This window comes from Delphinus delphis, chromosome 1 (assembly GCF_949987515.2).
Source record: "Delphinus delphis chromosome 1, mDelDel1.2, whole genome shotgun sequence".
NCBI classification, from domain to species: Eukaryota; Metazoa; Chordata; class Mammalia; order Artiodactyla; family Delphinidae; genus Delphinus; species Delphinus delphis.
In genome coordinates, this window is record NC_082683.1 from 43190154 (window position 1) to 43212248 (window position 22095).

A 22095-nucleotide genomic window follows, 5' to 3' on the forward strand; every position below is an offset into this window, starting at 1 on the left:
GGATATGAAGGAAATTAACAAGGAGGGATAATATTAAAAACGGAGAAGGGGAGGAAGGTCTGGAAAGTCCTCTGAGAAGTGACAAAGTTTTAGGTGATACATGAAATTTGAGGAGTCAGCCATTCAAAGAACAGAGAGAAGAATGCTTCGGGAAGAGTAAACATCATGGACACAGTCTCTGAGGTAGGAAAGCACCTATTCAAGAAACTGAAAGGAATACAGTGTGGTTAAAGTATAGCAAGTAAGAGAGGTCACATAAAAAGAGGTTGGAGAGGAGATCAGGGAATAGATCATGTTGGCCTTTGCAGCTCATGTAGGGAGTGCAGAGAGAAGCCATGGGAATGGATGAGCTCACCTAGGGAAGAGTGTACAGAGGAAAGAGAAAGGGCCCAGGGCTGAGCCACTGAGGTCAAGTGGAGAAGGAGGACCCAGTACAAGTGACTGAGAAGGAGTGGCCAGAGAGACAGGCAGAAAACCAAGAAAATGTGTTGTCTCGGAAGTCAAAAGAAGAATGTAGTTTGTCAAAGGATAGGGATTATCACCTATGCCAAATGCTGATCAGGGTCAACAAGATGTGGACAGGAAAGGACCCACTGGACTTGACTACATCAGGGTCATTGATAAAAGCAGTCTTGGTTGAGCTGTGCATACAGAAGCCAGAATGGGTTGAAAATGGAATAAGAAGTGAGGAGATTGAGATGTCCTTTTCAGGTTTTACTAAGGGAGAACAGAAAAAATTGGGGCAATTATTAAATGAAGATGGTGATTATGGGTGAATTTTTTTTAAGGATGGGAGATACTACTGTATTTATATAAAATCATGAATGATCCTCTAGGCAAGTTGTTTTAGGAGAAAAAGGGGATTGATCAAAGGAAGAGAAAAGTTTTTGAGAAGGTCAAAGGGATGGGATTTATTCATCTATTGAGGGTTAGGTTTTCAACAAGGGGAAGAAAGGTGGGGAAAGACAGAGGTAGATTTTTGTATTTAGTGGTGAGAGCATTAAGAAATTTCTATACCCTTGGCTCATACTTCATATAGGAAATACAAACATTGAGAGAAGGTGAAATAGGGATAGGTGATGAAGGTTTCAGAAAAGAGAATTAGTTATATTGGAGTGGGAAAGTAAAGCCTAGTAGAAAATTGAAATTTTCATAGCCCTGTGAGACTTTGTATCAAACTTTCAGCCAGTTTATACTAGTCCAGTCCTGACTGCATGGGATAGGGTCAGTATTTTTCTTTGGAAACATTTTGAGCTTGTTACATTATCTTAGCAATACAAGCACTTTTGAATGGAGAAACAAGTAAAGTCCTATAGGGCCAATCTGTGTTGCCATCTGTTCATCCATTTCCGTTTATTTGTTTACTCATTGATTCATTCAGTGAGAATTATTTATTGCTTAGTGTTCTGGTTTTAACCAAAGAGATGCAAAAAAAGGTAGAAAAATGGCCACTTTATTAAAACATACTGTTCACGTTTCTATAGATGACAAATCTTAAGTATATGAAATAAGTAACAAAACAATTACAAAGCTGCAGATGCTTTGCAGTTGGAAGCAGACAGATGGTGATGGTGGTGCTAGTGGCAGCAAGGAGAATGAGATAGGTGATATTCATTGAGTGTTTATCATGTGCTAGACACTTTTCTAAAAGCTGCTTATCTTATCCTATTTAATATATGTAACTCCTTATGAGGTAGGTAGTGTTATAATCCACATTTGACAATAGGTCTAAAATGATTAACTTGTTCAAAAATCACACAGCCAATAACTAGAGTTAGGAATCAAACTCAGATTCTTTGACTTCCAGAGTCCACACTCCAAAGCAATATGCAATGGTTTTAGGAACAAACAGAATAAGAGAGTGATGAAACTGAGGTCTGTAGTACTAGTGCCACTTCTCTAGCAACACCGGGACTATGACCACAGAGTTCCTGGGCAGCCAGCTAAAAGAGAATCAGAAGGGAGCTAACATTTATTTAGTACATACTCTGTAATTTGTTTATTATCTAGTTTACTCTTTCTAGTAAACCTTTGTAAAAGGTGATATTATCCTTATTTTACAGTTGAAGAAACTGAGATACTATGAACCAACCAAGGTTTTTTTGGCTGTATAACTCATGCTTTTTCCCCATAGGTGTAGTGGAGAGCATAAAAATTAAAAACTCGTTAGGTTTTATGGCAATTTTTATGTTATTTTCTTAGCATTTCTGAGAGGAATATCTGTATTTATACCACGTTTTCGAAGCAAATTTTATACTTCATTCAAAAAGAAGGGTGAAAAATATCTGATTTGTATTTTATTAGATGGCAATTTGTTATTTTAAATGAAGTTATATATTAAATTAGTTGCAATTTACTTTTGAATAACTGGCATTACAGTAAGTTTTGTTTAGCATTTGGGAATTTTGGTGGTGAATACAGAATAACCTTTATAAGACCCTGAATTACAAGATCTTTATAAGACCCTTAATTACATTAAAATAATCTGTTGGCTTATAACTTCAGAGATCAATTTTCTCAAGGTCTTTTTGTCCTCTGGTGTTAAAACATAGCCACTGGCTATACTCCTTGGGAAGCAGAGAGGTAGTAATTTCTCAGACTGAAAGTGGGTTGAATTGTGGTGTTAAGAGCATTGTAATGAGCAGAAGAGATCAATATTTCTAAACAAACCTAGGTTCAGAATACTTCACAGTCATTTATTAGCTTCTTCATGATCTTGGGCACAAGGCACTTTCATCATCTGTAAAATAAAGGTGAAAACACTTAAGTTGCACAATTACATATAATAAAGATCTGTTGAATGAATGAATTATGCATATTAGAAGTAATAAATATGTTACCTACCACTGTATATAGTGCGTTATCCCTAAATGATAACTTATTATTTTAATTATATCTTTATGGAAAGTTGACTGTGTTTCTTTATAAAGTATTGGTTTTTGTTATTGAGTGGTAGAGTTCATTATATATTCTGGATATCAGATTCCTATCAGATATCTTGATTTGCAAATATTTTCTCCCGTTCCTTGAGTTGCTTTTTCACTCTGTCAGTAACGCCCTTTGATGCACCAAAGTTTTAAATTTTTTTTTTTTTTTTTGCGGTATGTGGGCCTCTCACTGTTGTGGCCTCTCCCGCTGCGCGGAGCACAGGCTCCGGACGCGCAGGCTCAACGGCCATGGCTCACAGGCCCAGCCACTCCGCGGCATGCGGGATCTTCCTGGACTGGGGCACGAACCTGCATCCCCTGCATCGGCAGGTGGACTCTCAACCACTGCGCCACCAGGGAAGCCCCAAAGTTTTAAATCTTGATGAAGTTCAACTTACCTGTTTTTTCTTTTGTTGTCTGTGCTTTTCGTGTCACATCTAAGAAAGCACTGGCAGATCAAATGTCATGAAGCATTTTCCCTATGTTTTTTCTAAGAGTTTTATAGTTTTAGCACTTACATTTAGGTGTTTGATCCACTTCAGTTAATTTTTGTATATGGTGTAAGGTAAGAGTCTAGTTTCATTCTTTTATTCTTTTCAATGTGGATATCTAGTTTTCCCAACACCATTTTTTTTTTTTTAATTTGGTTGCACTGGGTCTTAGTTGCAGCAGGTGGGCTCCTTAGTTGTGGCATGCGAACTCTTAGTTGCAACATGCATGTGAGATCTAGTTCCCTGACCAGGGATCGAACCCAGCCCCCCTGCATTCGGAGTGCAGAGTCTTAATCACTGCACCACCAGGGAAGACCCTCAACACCATTTGTTGAAAAGACTTTTTTTGCCATTGAATTGTCTTGGCACCCATGTCAAAAATCATTTGACTATCTATATATGTGAGAGTTTATTTCTGTGTTCTCTGTTTTATTCTCTTCTTTGTGTCATTATTTATACTACTATCACACTGTTTTGATTACTGTAGCTTTGTAGTAAATTTTGAAACCATCAAATATGAATCTTCCAACTTTGTTCTTTGTCAAGATTATTTTGGCTGTTTGGGATCCCTTGAGATTCCTTATGAATGAATTTAAGGATGGATTTTTCTGTTTCTGAAAAAAAAAGTCTTTGGGGCTTTGATAGGGATCGCACTGGATCTGAAGATCACTTTGGGTAATATTGACATCTTAACAATGCTAAGTCTTCTGATCCACGGACATGGCATTTCTTCTTGAAATTTTTTTTGTCAATCTTCTGTTGTCTTCAGTGTACAAGTCTGTCATTTTCTGAGTTAATTTAATTCCTAAGTATTTTATTCTTCTTCATGCTATTGTAAATGGAATTGTCTTCTTTCATTTTTTGGCTTGTTCATTTTTTTTTTTTAACTTTTTTTTTTTTTTTTTGGCTGCACCGCATGGCATGTGAGATCTTAGTTCCCCCACCAGGGATCGAACCCACACTCACTGCAGTGGAAGCATGGAGTCTTAACCACTGGACAACCAGGGAAGTCCTTGTTCATTATTATTAAAAATTTTTTTATTGAAGTATACTTAATTTACAATATTACATTAATTTTAGGTGTATAGCATAATGAATCAGTATTTTTACAGATTATACTCCATTAAAAGTTATTATAAGGTAGTGGCTATGATCCCCTGTGCTATGCAATATATCCTTATTGCTTATCTAATTTATACATAGTAGTTTGTATTGCTTAATCCTGTACCCCTAATTTTCCCCTCCCCCTCTCCTTTTCTCCTTTGGTAAGCACTAGTTTGTTTTTTGCATCTGTTAGATCTGTTTCTGTTTTGCATGTACACTCATTTGTATTATTTTTTAGGCTCCACATATAAGCCGTATGATACAGTATTTGCCTTTCTCTGTCTGACTTACCTTACTTCTGGCTTGTTCATTCTTAGTGTATAGAAATACAAGTGATTTTTGCGTGTTGACTTTGTATCCTGCAACCTTGCTGAATTTCCTTATTAGTTCTTACGTTGTGTGTGTGTGTGTGTGTGTGTGTGTGTGCAATCTTTAGGGTTTTGTACGTGCCATCTCTGAACAGAGATAATTTTACTTCTCAATTTCCAATTTGAATGCCTTTTATTTGGTTTCCTTGCCTATTTGCTCTGGCTAAACTTCCAAAACTGAGTTTGAATACAAGTGGCAAAAGTGCATGTTCTTGTCTTGTTCCTGTCTGAGACGAAAAGCTTTCTGTCTTTCACTGTTACATATGATGTTAGTTTCGGATTTTTTATATGTGGCCCTTATTATGTTGAGGTACTTTCCTTCTATTCTAAGTTTGTTTAGTGTATTTATCATGTAAGCATGTTGAATTTTGTTGTGCTTTTTCTGTATCAGTGATCATGTGGATCTTTTTTCATTCATTTAATGTTGTGTATTACATTGACTGAGTTTCCTTTGTTGAACCATCCTTGCATTCAAGGAAAAAAATCCCACTTGGTTATAATATATAATCCTTTTTATGTGTTGCTGAATTTGGTTTGCTAGTATTTTGTTGAGGATTTTTTGCATCAGTGTTCAAAAGGGATATTGGTCTCTAGTTTTCTTGTATTTGTCTGGCTTTGGTATCAGCAATGCTGGCCTCATAGAGTGAGTTAGGAAATATTCCTTCCCTTTCAGTTTTTTGGAAGAGTTTAAGATTTGGTGTTCTTAAATGTTTGGTAGGGACTTCCCTGGCAATCCAGTGGTTAAGACTCTGCGCTTCCACTGCAGGCAGCATGGGTTTGATCCCTGGTTGGGAACTAAGATCCCATATACCACACAGCATGGCCAAAACATAAAAAATGTTTGGTAGAATTTACCAGTGATGCCCTCTGATTTGGAGCTTTTCTTTGTTAGGAGGTTTTTGATTACTGATTCAATCTGTTTGCTATAGATGTATTCAGATTTTCTATTTCTTCCTGATTCAGACTTGGTAGGTTTTGTGTTTCTAGGAATCGGTACATTTCATCTAGGTGGGTCACAATTTTTCTAAATCAAAACAGAATTAATTGAAAAACTCAGATTAGGATATTGAGTCTTAAATCAGTGCTTCCTTTGACAAAACAAATCAGAAGGTGGTTATAGGATGTCAACTAACAATGTGTCTTTGCTATATAATGCATTCATTACATTTTCAATATATAAAAGGGCAAAAGAAATGTTTAAGTGGGTTATTAACAGTGGAGAAATATTTAAATTTATATTAAGAAGTAGAAATTAAAATTATGCCTAAATAGCAAAAAACCAGAAAATGTTGATAATACACAATGAAGGTGATGTTAAGTTGAAATCAGCATGATTATATTCAAAAAGCTATATGTATCAATTCTTAGAGTTATTAATTCCTTTTGGGGGAAATAATTCCGAAGAACGAGGTTTGTAATCAAAAAGATGGTCATTTTAGTGTTACTTTTTTGTTTTTAATTTTTAAATTTTATTTAATTAATTTTTTTGGCTGTGTTGGGTCTGTGTTGCTGCATAAGGGCTTTCTCTAGTTGTGACGAGTCGGGGCTACTCCTTTTTTTGCGGTTCGTGGGCCTCTCACTGTTGTGGCCTCTCCCGTTGCAGAGCACAGGCTCCGGACACGCAGGCTCAGCGGCCATGGCTCATGGGCGCAGCCGCCCTGCGGCATGTGGGATCTTCCCGGACCGGGGCACGAACCTGTGTCCCCTGCATTGGCAGGCAGACTCTCAACCACTGCGCCACCAGGGAAGCCCCAGGGCTACTCTTCATTGTGGTGCGCAGTCTTCTCATTGTGGTGGCTTCCCTTGTTGCGGAGCACGGGCTCTAGGCATGCGGGCTTCCATAGTTGTGGCTCGCAGGCTCTAGAGCACAGGCTCAGTAGTTGTGGCACACGGGCTTAGCTGCTCCGTGGCATGTGGACTCTTCCCAGACCAGGGATCGAACCTGTGTCCTGTGCATTGGCAGGCAGATTCTTATCCACTGCACCACCAGGGAAGCCCTAGTGTTACTTAAAATAGCAAATAAATTTGAAATAATTTCTGTACAAAATTGGATAGTGATAAGTTAAATATAATAATGTAATTTGATTCCACCATTAAAAATTTTTATAAAGCTGTATGGAAAATGCTTATGATGATGTATGAGTAAAATAAAATGCAAACTCATAGTTATACTTTGTTTTTAATTATAAAGATTATTCTTGGGCATACAAATAAGTATATCTAAGAGGAATGTGTAAAACTGAAAATGGATCATTTTGTTTGGTGGAATTTTGGATAATTATTCTCTTTTCCTCTCTGTTTTTAATTCTTAGAGTGGTTCTTAATATTGATTCAATTAAAAACAAGTCAGGATCTGTAAAATAATCTTGCCCAAAAAAGTCAAACTCAAATCTGATCAAATGTCTAGATTTTGCAATCAATTTTAGGAAATACAGAGAGAAACTCACGTTAAACAACACCACAAGAAGGCAATCAATGAAATCCAGATTGTGGGAAAGTACAGGACAAATGACTCAATTTCTTCAATAAAATCTTTGTGGTTGTTTTTTTTTTAAAAAACACTGTATCATACACTATTTAAAATTTTTAAAAATCTTTTTAATTATTATTATTTTTTTTGGCCATGTGGCTTGTGGGATCTCAGTTCCCTGACCAGGGGTTGAACATGGGCCACAGCAGTGAAAGCCCGGAATCCTAACCACTAGGCCACCAGAGAACTCCCTTCAGTAAAATATTTTTGAAGGAGAACCTATATATTAAAAGAGACTTGAGACAAATTCACCAGTCATAAAGTGTGGACCTTATTTGATTCTTGATTCAAGTATAACATTAAAAAACTAAATAAAATTAAAAATTTAAATATATTCATAAAAGCTTAATAAAAACACTATATTAAAAATATAAGACTCATACAGCATTGAATGCATATATTAGAAAAGAAAGATCTGAAGTCAGTCATCTAAGTGTCCACCTTAATAAACTAGAAAAAGAAGAGCAAATTAAATCCAAAATAATCAGAAGAAAAGAAATATTAAAAATTAGAGTAGAAATCAATGAAATTGAAAACAGGAGGTCAGTAGAGAAAAATCAGTGAAACCAAAAGCTGGTCTTTGAAAAGAGCAATAAAATTAATAAGCCTCTAGACAGGCTCATTAAGAAAAAAGAGTGGACACAAGTTACTAATATCAGAAATGAAAGAAGGAACATCATTACACATTCCATTAAAAGGGTAATAGAGGAATACTGTGCACAAGTCTATGTCCACAAAGTTGGTAACCCAGAAGAAATGGACCAATCCCTTGAAAGACACAATTTGCCAAAACTCACACAAGAAGCAGTAGACAACGTGAATAGGCTTATGTCTATTAAAGAAATTGGGTCGGTAATTAATAACCTTCCAAATCAGAAAGCACCAAGCCCAGGTGGGTTCACTGCTGAATCCAAACATTTGAGGAAGAAATTATACCACTCCTCCATAATCTCTTTTAGAAGATAGAACCAGAGGGAATACTTCCACACTCATTCTGTGAAGCCGGCATTCCTCTAATAACAAAACTAGACAAAGACATTACAAGAAAACTATGGACCAATATCTTTCATGAACATAGATGCAAAAATCCTCAACAAAATATTAGCAAATTGAATCCAACAGTGTATAAAAATAATCATATACCATGACCGAGTGGGATTTATCCTAGTTATGCAAGGCTAGTTTAACATTAGTAAATTAATTAATTTTAATCCATCACATCAATAAGCTAAAGAAGAAAAATCATGTGATCATCAACAGATGCAGGAAAAACCATTTGACAGAATGTAACACCCATTCATTATAAAAACTCTTAGTAGATAAGGAAGAGAGAGGAACTTCCTCAACATGATAAAGAACATCTACAAAAAACTGACAGCTGATATAATAAATAGTGTGAAACTTGAAGCATTCCCACGAAGATCGTGAATGGGGCAAGATGTGCCCTCTCACCACTGCTTTTCAACATTTGTACTGGAAGTCCTAGCTCAGGCAATAAGACAGGAAAAGGAAATAAAAGGTATGCAGACTGGGGAGAAAGAAATAAACCCGTGTCTTTGTTCACAGATAGCATAATCATCTATGTAGAAAATCTGAAAACATTGACAAAAAAACCCCTCCTGGAACCAATAAGTGATTACAGCAAGGGTGCCAGATAATAAGGTTAATATGCAAAAGTCAGTTGCTTTCCTATATACCAGCAATGAATAATTAGAAATCGAAATTAAAAACATGATATCATTGATGTTAGCACCCCCAAGAGTAAATACTTAGGTATAAATCTAACAAAATATGTTGTATGTACAAGATTTATGTAAGGAAAACTACAGAATTCTCATGAGAGATACTCCATGTTCATGGATTGGAATACGCAATATTGTCAAGATGTCAGTTCTATAGATTGATCTATAGATTCAGTGCAATCCCAATCCCAACCAAAATTCCAGCAAGTTATTTAGTGTATATCCACAGACTGAATCTAATGTTTGTATATAGAGACTAAAAATCCAGTGTAGGCAACACAGTATTGAAGAAGAATAAAGTTGGAAGACTGGCACCACCAGACTTCAAGACTTACTATAATGCTGTAGTAAGCAAGACAGTTTGGCATTGGCAAAAGAATAGACAGACAGATCACTGGAACAGAAGAGAGATCCCAGGAAAAGGCCCACAGAAATATAGTTGACTTACCTTTGACAAAGGAACAGAGGCAATACAATGGGCAAACTGGGCATCTGCATGCAACAGATTGAGTCTAGATGCAGATCTTACACCTTACACAAAAATTTACTCAAAATAGCTCACAGACCTAAATGTAAAATGCAAAAATAAGAAGATAATGTAGGAGAAAATCTGGATGACCTTGGATTTGGTGATGAGTTTTTAGATGCCAAAAGCTCAATCCATGATAAGAATTGATAAGCTGGACTTCATTAAAATTAAAAACTTCTGTGAAATAACTTGTGAAGAGAATGAAAAGACAAACCAAAGACTGGGGAAAAATATTTGCAAAAGACATTTCCAATAAAGAAGTGTTATCCAAAATATACAGAGAACTCAATAAGAAAACAAACAACTCAATTTAAAAGTGGGCCAAAGACCTTAACAGACACCCCATGAAAGAAGATATACGATGGCAAATAAGCACATGAATAGTTGCCCACGTCATAAGAGTAATGCAAATTAAGACAACAACTACTACACACTTATTAGAATGGTCAAAATCCAGAATGCTGACATCACCAAATGATGGTGAGGATGTGGAGCAACAGGAACTCTCATTTATTGCTGGTGGGAATGCAAAATGGTACAGCCACTTTGGAAGACAGTTTGGCAGTTTCTTACAAAGAGAAACATAGGCTTACCATACAGTCTGGCAATCATCCTCCTAGGTATTTATATAAATGAGTTGAAAACTTATATGTTCACACAAAAACCTGTACGTGAATGTTTATAGCAGCTTTATTCACAATTGCCAAAATTTGAAAGGAACCAAGATGTCCTTCAGGAGGAGAATGGATAAACTGTGGTACATCCAGAAAAAGGAATATTCAGTGCTAAAAAGAAATGAGCTTATCAAGCCTTAAAAAGAAATGGAGGAATCTTAAATGCATATTATTAAGTGAATGAAGCCAATCCGAAAGGGCTATATACTGTATGATTCCAACTATATTACATTCTGGAAAAGGCAAAACTATGGAGACAAAAAGATTGGTGATTTACAGGGGTTAGTGGAGAGGGAAGGATAAATAGGCAGAGCACAGATATTTAGGGGAGTGAAAGTACTCTGTATGATACTATAATGGTGCATAAAAGTCATTATACATTTATCCAAACGCATAAAATGTATAAGACCGAGAGTAAACCCTCATGTAACTATGGACTTTAGGTGATAATGATGTATCAGTGTAGATTGATTGATTGTAAAAAATGTACCATTCTGGTGGGGGATGCTGATAATGGCAGAGGCTAGGCACGTAGCCGGGGTAGGGGGTATATGGAAAATCTCTGTACCTTCAGCTTAATTTTGCTGTGAACCCCAAACTGCTCTAAAAAATAAAGTCTATTAAAAATATATATGTGACTTTTTAAAATGTTGATACTGCTTGGATATTTGATATTAAGAAATTGTTCATTTTTAAGGTGTGTGGTTTTGTTATGTTAAAATAGTCCCTATGTTTCAGAGATTATATATTGAAATATTTAAAGATTAAATGATACCTGAAATGTATTTCAGAATGATTAAATGGGGGAGAAGTGGGTGAGGATTGACTTTGATAACGGTCTCACCTGGGTAATGGGCACTTGGGGTTTTGTTATGCTGTTATGTATACTTTTATATGATTGAAAATTTCTATAATAAAAAATTTTTTAAATCAAGAATGACCAGAGTATGGTTACAAAAATAGGGATATGTTTTAATTGCTTGCCTTTTTACAAATTAGCACTTTTAACCCACGTATTACTCTTATAATGCATTATAAGTGTGTTATTTACAAGGTAATAACAGGATATATAAAAAATTAATTCAGAGTATAGTAAAGGATATGAATCTGATAACTTCATACAAGTTTAAGGTTTTATGTTGAATCTTATTTTCTTACAACTCTTTCTGTTTATATAGCCTCACTTGGAAATAAAGTTTGAAGGTTTGGTCAGGGACCCTTTGGAGCCAGATACACTCTTAAAATGACTCTGATAATTATTGTTTTCAATTAATAACAGCAAAGTTGCAGCAGGTGTTTAGACAGAAGCAGGGTTCGAATCTGATTGAACTGCTTTAGTTCTTATTACATTGATTTTGGTATTTGTTAATATGCAAGGGTAAAGTACTCTTTTGCACTTAAGAATTTTTACAAGTTATTACTGTCACTGGTCTTTGTGAGTGGCTGGATATTGGTCAGTCACAAGCACTTTCCTCTCCTGGTTTTTGTTCTTGCAAGGCAGTTATTTCTGTCATAATTACAGGGCTTTTTGAAGACTTGGGACATCATTCTTTCTACTTTCTAATTTGGAAAGAAATAAGTGAGCATTTGATGATTTGAATTTTCAAGAATTGCAGTGGAGTGTTATTCACATTTGTAAGGGGGTATAAATAGGCACAAAAAAAGGTACTGAATATGAAGCTTGTGCATAAATTTTGTAGTAGGGTTTGTTATGTGGAAAGCCATGAGTGGGAAATTTTAAAAGGAAAGGGATGTAAGGGCACCATCATATATTTAGTACCTATAATGTGCTACATTTTACATGGGTTATCTCATTTAATCTTCATAAAAACCTTACATGGAGGATATTAATATTTCAGTTTTACATATGAGGAAAAACTGAGGCTCAGAGATTTTAAATTATTCCCATAAAATTATTTGGCTAGTGAATGATAAAGTTGAGATTGGAACCCAGAAGTGCCACATTAAAGAAAATTACACACAAACGGAACATTTTAACCAATATTTCGCTGGAATATTATATAGCATATGTATTATAAATCATCATAATTTGTCTCTTTACAGTTAGTTGGATCATACAGATCCTGTCATTTAAGATCATTCATAGCCATTTGGCCTATAAAACTTGAGGTCACTATTATTAATAAACTGCTTAAAATGTGTTTGTCACTGTTGAAGTTGTGAACTTGAGCATGTATGATACAGCCCTTCCTTGATAAGTGCACATTAATGTTTGTTTCTCCATTCATATATTCGTTTGTGCAATCATTTTACTAATCCAGGAAGCAATAAGCATTTATCGAGTACCTATGTTATTTCAGGCACTGTGATATCAGTATTAACAATACTTTCATTCATTGTTCCATGGAATTTACATTGTAGTTTGGGAAAATGGAGAATAAGTTAGATAAATGCAATAGATTGTGTTAGTTATGATAATGAAGGTATATGGTCTGATACTTCAGCAATATAAGAAGTTCACATGTACAAATATATAATTCTCTTCATTTCTAGAACTGACTTTACTCATCTGAGCCTATAGCTCAGAGAACTAAGGAAGATACTTAGATGATGTTTGGAATGTGGTGGGTTATTTCTGGTGGTCATAATGACTAGGGTCACTAATGGCATTTAGTAATCTGGGACGAGGACTGCTAAATGTCCTGTGTTAAACAGGACAATGCTGCCCAGTGAAGAATTGGCCCACCCAAAATGTCAAGACTGCCTTTGTTGAGAAACACTGACTGACCTGGCTCATGGCAGACAATTTCATCTTGGTCTTCTAGGCAAATCCAATATTATCCAGTAATTTAAAATCCAGGATTATTAACCCTTTCTCAGTCGGTTCATATCTCTTAGATTCTGTCCATCTTTTCCATGGTACTAATTCTAATGACCTGAGGGTCTTATTATATCATAATCTTTGTCTTTTTGAGAATGAGGGTCAGTGTTTCCAGGTCTCTCTTTCATTTTATATTGTAGTACACTATCTATTGATATGTCAGTCATAGGCACTGTCCAGTAGTTTTGTGCTGTTATGTTACACTCAATTTCATGTAGTTCTGTGGCATGGGTAATCCCACAGAAATGTAAACCTTTGCCTGTCTGCCATTTCTTTGCCATTCCAGGTAGTCTCTTGGCAAGTTATCCACTTTTCTAACTACTGTGTCTTTCTCTAAGCCCATTGGAAGTGTAAAGGATTCCCTCAACACTGTTCATAAGCCTGTGGGATATTGGCAAGGATGGGTATTCTTGGTTCCTTCTGTTTAACTGCATTCTGCTGCACCCTAGCTTGTGCTTTTAAAAAGGTATCTTTGTTTTTGGGGTTTTTTTCATTCTTTTTTGATGTTGTTTTCCCAAAGCACGAGTCCTCTACTTCTGAAAGTTCACAACTGTGCTAGTTTGCTAGGGCTGCTGCAAGAAAATACCACTAACTGGGTGGCTTAAACAAAGGGAATTTATTGTGTCACAATTCCAGAGGCTAGAAGGCTGAGATGGAGGTGGTGATAGGGTTGGTTTCTTCTGAGGACTGTGAGGGAGAGATCTGTTCCGTGTCTCTCTCCTTGGTTTATAGATGGTTGTCTTTATGTTCTCATGGTATTCTCCCTGTAAGCATGCTGTGTCCAAATTGCCCATTTTATAAGTTCACCAGTCCTCGTGGATTAGGATCCCACCCTAATGACTTCATCTTAACTTGTATATCTCTGTAGAGGCCCTATCGCCAAATGATGTCATATTCTGAAGTAATAAGCATTAAGACTTCTTATGTATTTGGGGGAGATACAATTCAACCCATGGCACCAATTAATATTCTTTTTTCCTCTATTTTTTTTAATACAGAAGAAGCTCTACTCAAAGTTAAAAGATCCCAATCCAACACCTAAAAAATTTATGTAAAGTAAAAGGAGAGAAAGAAAAAGCCCCTATTTCCATCCAACTCTCATCCCCAACTTGACTGTTACTTTTCCATGACAGTCAGTACATAAAGACTATCTCATTTTTAAAATTTATTTATTTTTAAAATTTATTTTTGGCTGCGTTGGGTCTTTGTTGCTGTGCGCTGGCTTTCTCTAGTTGTGGTGAGCGGGGGCTACTCTTCGTTGCGGTGTGCGGCTTCTCATTGCGGTGGCTTCTCTTGTTGCAGAGCAGGGGCTCTAGGCGCATGGGCTTCAGTAGTTGTGGCTCGTGGGCTCTAGAGTGCAGGCTCAGTAGTGTGGCACACGTGCTTAGTTGCTCCGCGGCATGTGGGATCTTCCCCGACCAGGGCTCGAACCTGTGTCCCCTGCATTGGCAGGCGGATTCTTAACCACTGCACCACCAGTGAAGCCCCTATCTCATTCTTTTTAACAGCATGAATTGCATTAGGTTTTATGGTTATACTGCGGTTTAACCATTCCTCTTCTTCCTGATGAACATTCAGGTTGTTTTCAACTTTCGGCTATTACAAAGTATACAGAGATAATTCTTGTATACACCTCTTTGCATATGTGGGTTTTTTTGGTAGGATAAATTTTTTAAATTGCATGTACTGAGTCCAAGGAAATGAACACTTAAAAATTTTAAAGATATTGTTAAATTAGCCTACCAATTTATGCTACCATCAGCAGGATATGGGAGAAGGTTCCTCTTTTCTCTAAGCCCTCTCCACCACTGAATGATGTCAGTTTTAAAAAAAACCAAAAATACTTTGCCTGTACCATAGAATAAGAATATCTCATTCTTTAATTTTTATTTTGTCACTAGTGATACTTAGTATCTCTTTATTTATTGGCTATTTTATTTAATTTTCTGTGAATTTATCTCTGTGAGTTCTCTGCCTGTTTTTCCTTGGAGGTACTTGTATTTTTCTTATTACTTTATTGAAGCTCTTTATATGTTATGGATTTTAGCCCTTTGTCCATTATATATAGCACAAATATTTTATCCAGTGCGATATTTTATTTTTTATGCTATTGTAAATGGAATTGTTTTTGTAATTTCCTTTTTAGATTGTTCATTATTAGTATGTATAGAAATACAACTGATTTTTGTTTATTGACTTTGTATCCTGCAACTTTGCTGAATTCATTTATTAGTTCTAACACATTTTTTTGTTGAATCTTTAGGGTTTTCCACGTACAAGATCACATAATCTGCAAACAGAGATAATTTTACTTCTTCCTTTCCAATTCGAATGCCTTTTATTATTATTATTTTTCTTGCCTAATTACTCTGACTAGAATTTCCAGTACCATGTTGAATAGAAGAGGTGAAGGCAGGCATCCTTGCCTTGTTCCTGATCTCAGAGGAAAAGCTTTCAGTATTTTACCTTTGAGTATGATGTTTGCTGTGGGTTTTTCATATGTGGCTTTTACTATGATGTGGTAGTTTCCTTCTACTTGTAGTTTTTTTTATTGTTTTTATTATGAAAGAGTGCATTTTGTCAAATGCTTTTTCTGCGTCAATTGATATGATCACATGTTTTTTCCCCTTCATCCTGTTAATGTGTATTATATTGATTTTTTTTCTTTTTTAAAAATCTATTTATTTTACTTGTTTATCTTTGGCTATGTTGGGTCTTCATTGCTGTGCGCGGGCTTTCTCCAGCTGCGGCGAGCAGGGGCCACTCTCTGTTGAGGTGCTTAGGCTTCCCGTTACAGTGGCCTCTCCTGTTGCAGAGCACAGGCTCTAGGCGCGTGGACCTCAGTAGTTGTGGCACATGGGCTCAGCAGTTGTGGCTCGTGGGCTCTAGAGTGCAGGCTCAGTAGTTGTGGCGCACGGGCTTAGTTGCTCCGTGGCATGTGGGATCTTCCCAGACCAAGGATCAAACATGTGTCCCCTGCATTGGCAGGTGGATTCCCAACCACTGCGCCACCAGAGAAGCCCTCTATTGATTTTTTATGTTGAACCATCCCAAATTTATTCTTGGTCCCCTCTATTTTTCCCCCACGTTGCAGCCATGCAGATCTGATCATGTCTTTTTCTTTGATTAAAACATTTAAGTGATTTCCCATTGCTCTGTTAAAAAGACCAAAACTGTTAATATAACCTAGAGAACCTTTGCTTGGTCTGGCCTCGTCTCATTGCATGCATCCCTTAACTCTCAGGGTCTCTAGCCACATTAACCCTTTTTAGTTTCTTGAAAGAGCCATGTTCTAACTCTGATGGCACCCTGGTACATGGTATTTCTTCTGCTTACTCTTGTTTCTCTCCTTGGTACCATTTTATGCATAGAAAACTTACCCATACTTCAGATTTTATCTCTGTCATTTCCTAAATAAAATCTTCCCTGACCCTGCCAATCTAGGTAAAACCTAGATTACATGATCTTATTTTACCATGTACTTCTTTTGAAGCAAGTAATTTTACACTCACTTGTGTTATTATTTGATTTTAGATTATAACCTCTGTAGACTGTAAATTCCACAAAAGCAAGGGCCATATCTGTTCTGTTCACTGCTACACCCAATAGGGTAGCCCAGTGCCCAGTACATAATCAAAGCTCAAATATTTGTGGAATAAGTGAGTGAATGAAGGCTTCTTGGTTTTACTTCTTGATTAGAAAGGTTATTGAAGGATTTCAATATTAACAATTCAATTTAATTTTTAGGAAGTTCTATCATTTGGCATTTGTGTGAAAGATAATTGGACAGACACATCTGAAGGTTAGGAGGACAGATAATAGATTTTGATGATCTTCTAGGCCTCATATAATAAAGGCTTGAATAAAGGCAGCAGCATAGGATGGAGAGGAAGAGGTGGGGTTTGGGGAGAACCATTGAAGAGAGAGAACAACAGGACTTAGTGACTGACTGGATGTGGTCATAGTGATGGAGAAGGAAAAATCAAAGTCTCAAAATGATACATGAATAATATGAGACAGCATTACATAGTGGTTAAGAACAGAGCCTTTGGAGACTTTTTATGTAACCTACTAGCTGTATGACAGAGCAGTTTTTCTTCACCTTTGTTTATTTAACTCTGTTAATTATAAATGAGTGCCTTCATAGAATTTATGAGGCTGAATAGGATAATACATGTATGTAAAGTGCCTAGTATTCATACAGTTTGCTGTGAACTTGAGCAAGTCTTTTAACCATCCAAATTTAGTTTCCTCTGATAGAAAATAAGGATAATATATCCCCTGTTCTCCCTGTAGCACAGAGTTACTTTGAAAATGTGAAGCCTCTGAAAAATGTAAATGTTAGCTAGGTATATTAATTACATCTAGTAGAAGAAGAGATAGATGATTGCTCTCACTTTGTCTTTAATAGGACCTCATCTCTTGTTTCATCTTTGTAAGATATAGGATACATACTGTCCATAAAAACTGGATTAATAAAATTTACACTACTGGGAACACCTTTCTGCCTGTATGGAGCTCTCTGTGATAAGGGACTAATGAGTTCTCAAGAAGATAAATCTTAACAGGGAGCTAAGGCGATCCTTGTTGCCTGGTATGGAAGGAAGAAGAAAGTAAGATTGTCGGGAACTGACCCTGGAAAGTGGAAATAAGGTGCTGGAAATTGGCATGGCCAATTTTTGGTTGTCTGCTCTGATTCCCTGTAGCTGGGGCTGTGCATATTTTTATGATTGAGTTGTGTATTTTGATCTTTCCTGGCCTTCATAGCAAACCAGTGAAAGCAGATGGTATGATTATTATTCTGCACATAAGGACAGTAAAAAAAAAACAGAAGTTAAAGCCCAGAATTCCCAGTCTTTGTTTATTTCACCTGCTATATTGCCTCTTCAAACAGAAATAGCAGATGTTACTGTTCTAAACGCCCATGTTATGTGATATTGAGTACAGGAATTTTGCCTAAGGGCAGCTTAGATATTTTTCCCCTGCTATGTATTTGGTGTGTAATCTTGTCTGAGATTTTTGTTCTCAGCCAGCAATTTCACTTTCCTTATTTTTGACAGACATGTTAATCTCTTTCTTGCTTTTGAATTGGGTCTTGTACCCAGCTTCCTCAATTGCATTTTCCTTTGAAGTTTTTAGTGTTGTATTAGTACTGTTCCCTGTCTCTCAGTGTTGGTCAGTATTGGTTTACTTCCTTTATACTGTGATCCTAAGTAAATTTAGTATATTCTTTTTCCTGCAGGTTTTCTGTGCTTCCTGCTGTAGCTTGAAATGTAAACTGTTATACATGGATAGAAAGGAAGCTAGAGTATGTGTAATCTGCCATTCAGTGCTAATGAATGGTAAGTATTAAAACAGGTTGAATTCACAGTTATTGAGACGGAACAAGAGAATTCCAATGAAGAGACTACTGTTTTTTCCTTCCTTGCTCTACAAGTTGCTCACCTTCTCAAATGTCATAACTTTACCTGAAAATTTTAAAAATACCTTAGCATTTCAGAATTCCTGTGCCTAATTTAATGAATAAATGCTAAAGTCAGGTAAGTTTTGTAGGAAAAAAGGAAATTCTTGTGGAAATCTGGTGCTCTGTGGCTGTTAATGTTCTTGTGAAATGACTGGACTGGGAGTAGGGAGGGGGCTATTGACCACTGAGATGATTAAATATTAAAATTGGGCTGATGTTTTCCTTTTAAGGGAAGCTTTCTCTTTCTAGGGAATATCTTAATAATTTAGAACACATTCTTATTGACACTTTGGTTCACTCATCTTGTTAAAAATAAATATTCTGGCATCTCGAATCAAATAGAAAATTGCATTTTTTCTGTCACTTATCATCTTAATACTACTTAGATTTGTCATAAGAGTAATAGTTTTTAATTTACTTATGTGGTAAAAGAATATGACCAGGAGAAGGTAAATATAGCTTAGCCAGTGTTCACCTTTTGCAGGACTGGAAATAAATCCAAGGGCATTTTAGTTAAAACAAAACTCCCCAAACAGACAACCCCCGCCCCCCAGAGTATTCTTGTAAAGAGATACAATAAAATTGATTAGGCTGTATAGTATTTTCTCTTTGAGTGCATCTTTGTACAGTTGCCAGAACAGTTACTAATAGACATAAAATGTTGAACTTAGACACCACTGCTGCTTGTGCCAGGATAATGTGTCTCCTGGAGGCTGAAACTTATCTGCTCAAGGCCCCTCCTGCTCTGTGTGTCTGCATTGCTCATAGTGATGTTTTCCTGTTGCTTCCTTATTAACCTATTGCATGTCATTTAATCTGATCTGTTCTAATTTCCTATGGTCCACCCAATTTCCTCCCATTTCTGAATTCTTATAATTTTGATCAAATATGAATTCATTCTCTTTACTCTTAAGGGTCATTTTTCAGATGGTGGTTATTTCACTCAGTGATGATTTCATTTTTGGATATTCATCCACAGATAAGAGCATGCTGCTTAATTTCAATACCTGATACCTCTTTTATTTGTTGAGGTCTTCCAACTTGATGGCTTTTTTTTTTTTTTTAACTTGGCATAGCTAAAGATGAAGGAAATGGCAGAGGATTCATATGGAATACTTACTTTTTATTAAGCCAAGGATGCCCTTAACAAGGGGATCCTAAAATAATCTACTTTTTGTGGTTTTTCCAACGTCTTTTCCTCTCGCATGGCTTAGCCTGGTCTTTTACTGAATATTTGATTTGATGCTTTTCAGTGTTCCCTATCCCTTTTCCCCTTTCTCCTTTTCTCTTCCTTCCCTCTTCCTGCCAGTGCTTTCAAAGGAACATAGCTGTTGTTTCTAGCTTTGTCCTGCAGTTTGGAGGCAATAAGTATTCAAAATCTTATGGATCATTCTTTGATGTAGAATGAGATTTTTAAAAAGATGCTCCAAAAATTGGGTGGTTTCTATTCCTGGGCATGTGATATTACCTGAACCCAGAAGATAAAATTTATATCTTTCATTTCTGTAGTATCTTTCATCCTATTTACTTTAAAAACAATAGTTGATATGTCAGTATTTAGTTAGTAAAATTATAGAGTATACAGAACCTTAACACATTTGTGATCATTCATATTGGTTGATGGCACTTACGTGATATTGGCACATTTTCATGTTCAAATGGGTCCTGTGCTTTTGAGACACACCAAAGATGTGAAATGGTTGTTTTTGATGGATACTTTTACACAGGGTAATGATTGCACAAAAGCAAAATTCACGGAAATGTTGAGATGTGTTCTCCTGAGCTTTAGGCTTCAGAATTTTTAAAATGAGATTTTACCTCAACTAAGAAGAGCCTAAAAACCTAGAAATGAATCAAAAGATATCATATAGTGGAGTTATGTTATTTTAGCCCCTGATTTTGATTTTTGACAGAATTTTATAAAATGCATTGAATATTAAACCTGCCCTACCCACCAGGAATGTCTAAATGCTATCCCAGTTGCAAGTCCTTAATAAATTTAATGTTGTTTTACTCCCTCTTAAGGGAGTATATGGTCCCCTTTAAAGAAGCCAGGGGCCTAGTCATTAACCTCAGACTGATCCGCTATCAGTTTATATCAGAAGTATCATGTAATTCTTATTTGTTGCTTCCAAATAGCTTACTTAACTACATGGTCTCCTTTATTGAATAAAATCACCTATCTCCTTAATACCTTCACTAGCTGGAAGAGAGACATACTATGAGTGTTAATTAGGAGGAACTACATTATTTATCCAGTATTGTGGAGGTCTTGATGTCCATATTTTGCAATCCATTCACATTGATTGTGTCTGTATTTGCTTTAGCTCAAGCCTGGGAGAACATGATGAGTGCCTCAAGCCAGAGCCCTAACCCTAACAATCCTGCTGAATACTGTTCTACTATCCCTCCCTTGCAGCAAGCTCAGGCCTCAGGAGCCCTGAGCTCTCCACCTCCCACTGTGATGGTACCTGTGGGAGTTTTAAAGCACCCTGGAGCAGAAGGTAGGGGATCATGTGCTATTCTCTCTCTTTTTCCTCACCAAGTTCCTCTGAAAAGGTGCTGATGTGATTTTACATCACAAGTCTTTAACACACTGCAGATAAGTCCCTTTGGGTGGTTCTTAAAGTGGAAGAACAAGGTGAGAAATGTGTTGAGACTATTTCTGGGCAAGTAAAGAAGAATATTGTGTTGCCTGATATTTTGGAGGCACCTCTAAAAATATGCCAGTACCCTCTCCAACTTAAGAATGGAGTAATTACTTTGCTTTTATTTGAAAAGAGTTGCAGAATTTGAAATCAGCCTGCAAAATCCTAGCGTCATGCCTACCATAGTGTTCTTTGCAGGAATTTAGTAAGTGATGAAAATAAGAATTCTTTTTTCTGACCAGCCCATTCTAGTATTGCCTTTTGGAATATATATTGCCATTTTCTCTTTTCATTTTTAATCTGTTCCTGTAAAAATACGAAAATACTGTGTTAGGTACACAGACATTTATAAAATCCAGAACTTTAATTCTGATTATATCATATGATAGGTAGAAAATCATAGGCTCAACTTATTTTAGTTTATTATATCTTTATGATTATGATATTGTCAGATGAAAGGCACTTTGTAAGTTCAGGGGATTATCAATAGTAAAAATAACAAATATTTCCTTAAAATGATCTGTCAAGAAGTCTCCCCTGATAATTAAACTCTGTCTTCTTTCATTAATTTCGTATCTTTTTGTCTAGCAATATTCCTTTCCCCTTGTAAAATAGCCCTCCCCTTTTGAAGATCAAAAACTTCTATTGACATTATCATACTCTTCTGAGCTCAGGCTTTCGTTCTTAAAATCTTTATTCTCTTTACTTCATTTGTTGTTTTTGTTGTTCTTCCCTGGTCTCTCTTTGTTTTGGCCGTTTGAATTGATTTTCAAAAC

General features: G+C 36.2%; 1 protein-coding gene across 2 annotated transcripts in view; it reads left to right on the plus strand.

Annotated features, from left to right (window-relative positions):
* The window catches only part of ZFYVE9 (zinc finger FYVE-type containing 9), a 185651-nt gene that overhangs the window by 84432 nt on the left and 79124 nt on the right, over nt 1-22095 (plus strand). The window contains exons 5-6 of one of the 2 annotated variants that reach the window (XM_060021975.1): nt 18450-18549; nt 20999-21175. In XM_060021975.1, the coding sequence (XP_059877958.1) occupies nt 18450-18549; nt 20999-21175 (277 nt within the window). The remainder of the gene's footprint in view (nt 1-18449; nt 18550-20998; nt 21176-22095) is intronic. The other variant, XM_060021983.1, reaches the window with a different exon arrangement.